The sequence below is a fragment of the Sinocyclocheilus grahami genome, unplaced genomic scaffold (assembly GCF_001515645.1).
Source record: "Sinocyclocheilus grahami isolate Dianchi unplaced genomic scaffold, SAMN03320097.WGS_v1.1 scaffold1694.1, whole genome shotgun sequence".
NCBI lineage: Eukaryota > Metazoa > Chordata > Actinopteri > Cypriniformes > Cyprinidae > Sinocyclocheilus > Sinocyclocheilus grahami.
Window position 1 is genome coordinate 85,497 of NW_015506873.1, and position 2,939 is coordinate 88,435.

The window sequence follows — 2,939 nt, forward strand, 5'->3', positions numbered from 1 at the left end:
TATATATTTGTGTTGGTGGGGGGGGGGGGGGGGGTGTATATATTAAAGACAGCACAACAAATACTACAATGGTTCACATTTAAATATTACATTAAATATTTACCTATTTAAATAATTTATATACCATTTTTGTGGGAAATATGAGATTTGGAAGGAAATATTCTTATAACCAATATGGTTATCAAATTATTAATGTCATGATATTTTTTACAATTATTAATGGTCTTAAAAATAGGTGAATGTCCCTATTGTTTTCACAAGGAAAATATAATATAATATAACATAATATTTTAATGTTTCTGGGGCTACTGGTCCACTAAACGTTCTTAAAAACCCATGAAATGTTCTCAAACGTCAGAGTTGTAAGGTAGCCCATGGGCTCTGCAGCGCCCCCTATACATTGTGCATTAAGTTGGTGTAAAAACTGTCACACATATATGAACATACATGAATGAAACTCCGTACTTCTATTGCTCTCATTGAGCTAAACAACTTACAAACTGACATTCATTAGCTCCGCCCAACAGGAATGCAGGGATTCGTGTGATTAGTGTGTGTTCTATATTGCTATTGCTGTTCACGCTCTTAGCATTACTAGCTAGAAGCAGGAAGTGTGGCACTTACATCAGACTTATATTTACCCACTTAAATGCATCGTCTTTTCTTGTGTGTTGCCCGGTCATAGGACTTAGGGGTGAAATATGACCAAAATATACATATTTTGGACCGGTTTTGGTTTTGTGAGATTTCAGTTCCAGTGTTGATCAGTTACATACGGCATCTCTTCTTGCAGATGCGAGGGATTATTTCTAAAATGATCAACTGAATCAATTAAACATATGAAGAGTTCATTTGCAAAAACCGATAACTCAATTTATTAATTTTTTTTCAGAAATCAAGTTTTTTTATTGTGCATTCCAAGTAATTTCAATCAAACTGCAGTTGGGTTGTTTTAATTAAGTAATAATAACTTAAACAAATACAGGTAATTTACAAAATTAAAGTTCATTGAAAGTATGTTTTTTTACATATTAAAAGTTTGTTTTATAGCAAAAGCAGATAACTCTACATTTCAAGTTTTAGAGTTTAAAAAAACACTGGTTTAATCTTTGTAATCTCCTCAGATGACAGTGTAGACGCCTGACAAAAGTTGTTGTTGTTGTTGTTGTGATCATAAACTGTATGGATGTGATTACACGCAATACACAGAGCTTTTCCCTCTCCATTGTAACGCGCTGCTTTTGCAAGCTTCCGTGAAAACCTTTCAGCTTTTATTTTCATTTTTCGCCTGAAGAAGATATCACAGGTTCATCAAGTTCGTAGAAATGATCCTCAATCACTTTTAGTCAGCTTTGATGAAACTCCTCTCAGCTAGCACGTCTTTTCAAAGTAGCCTTGTCACCTGACCTGAATACAGCGCGCTGATTCGCTGAAATGGACTTATCGGCTTCTGTTCAAAAACAACAAGGGCGCTTATCGGCTTCTGTGGTAAAAACGTGAACTCGTGATGCCTTGAAAGATGACAAAACCGGCTTTTTTGACAAAATGGGTTTAGGGTTCAGATCGCGCTATATGTAGAGAATAATGCACGACAATCAACTAATTTTTTTTATTTTTATTGGCGTTTATCGGTTTTTGCAAATAAACTCTTCATATACATTATAACATGTTTAACTTTCCCCATGCCTAAGTTTGCAGACTCCTGCACTATTCGATGGATTAGTATGATTGTTAGGTAGGTTTATAGATGTTTAGAGGCCGTGAAGGATAGCTATAATGCTTTATGACTGCCAGGGAAATTATTTGTCCTCCCGTCGTCTCGTCTGCAGGTGAGAGCATGGTGGCGGTCAGTATGAGCGTCCCGCCGCAGAGCCGTTTCCCAGACTTCCTGGACTCCATGCCCGGCACAAACGTGGACCTGGGCACCCTGGAGGGGGCCGACCTCATGCCCATCCTCAACGACGTGGAGTCGGTCCTGAACAAGAGCGAGCCCTTCCTTACCTGGCTCTAGACTCACTCACACCACACTAAAGACTCTTTTATATAAATATATATATTATATTATATATTCAATCAGCCTCTTCCTCTAGTTTCACGTTTCTTTAGGAGTCAGATTCGTTCCCTCACATCACAATGAGTCGAAGAACAATACCAAAGTGTTTAGCCTGCGAACAAATAAGCGAGCACGCGTCAATCAAAGACAAGCATGTTTGTTGAGTAACTGATGTTGGGTGGATATGATTCTGAATGTGTTTGTGTTCAGAATGATCACAGAAACTCCTGAATAGTGTATGATCATGTTTAACAGGCGCGCCTGTGTGTTAGTACATTTAACCCCGAGTTCGGGTTAGTCAAGCTTTACCGGCTGAATCTCACCAAACCTGTCAACAAGGCATGGAAGCTGATTTCCGCCATGGAAAAATAAATATAAGGTCATTGCGATTTTGTTCACAATTCTTTTTTTTTTCTTCAGATCTTGCAATTCTGCATGTGGTCAGGTGTCTAAAACTTTGGAAACACGTAATTGTGAGATGTAACAGAAAAAAGTCAGAATTACGAGATTTAAACTATTCTAATAATAAAGATAGAATTATGCGATGTGAACTCACAATACTGACTTTTTTCTTAGAATTGCGAGTTTACTTCTAGTCATTTTTTTCTCAGAATTGTGGGTTTATAACTTGCAATTTCAGGATATATAAACTCGCAGTTGCGGGGGAAAAAAGTAAAAATTGAGATCAAAATCGCAACTGCCTTTTTAAAAAAAAAAAATATTTTGAAATAAAATATTTCTTGGCAGAAATAAGCTATCATAAAAATGTATTTGGATCAAGAATAAGAACTAATAAGTAAATGCTTCTAGAAAATAAAGCCACTTTTTAGGACCTTTAGGATTTTTTGAATAATAATTAAGCATGTTTGCCCTAAAAACACTAATG

At 36.5% G+C, this 2,939-nt stretch overlaps 1 protein-coding gene across 1 annotated transcript in view; it reads left to right on the forward strand.

Moving 5' to 3' along the window:
* Positions 1–2,665, forward strand: part of LOC107572084 (WW domain-containing transcription regulator protein 1-like) — a gene marked incomplete at its 5' end in the record, with an annotated part of 67,706 nt that extends 65,041 nt beyond the window's left edge. The window contains one exon of the mRNA XM_016258494.1: positions 1,830–2,665. Within this exon, the coding sequence (XP_016113980.1) occupies positions 1,830–2,011 (182 nt within the window). The remainder of the gene's footprint in view (positions 1–1,829) is intronic.
* Between the last annotated feature and the right edge of the window lie 274 nt (positions 2,666–2,939).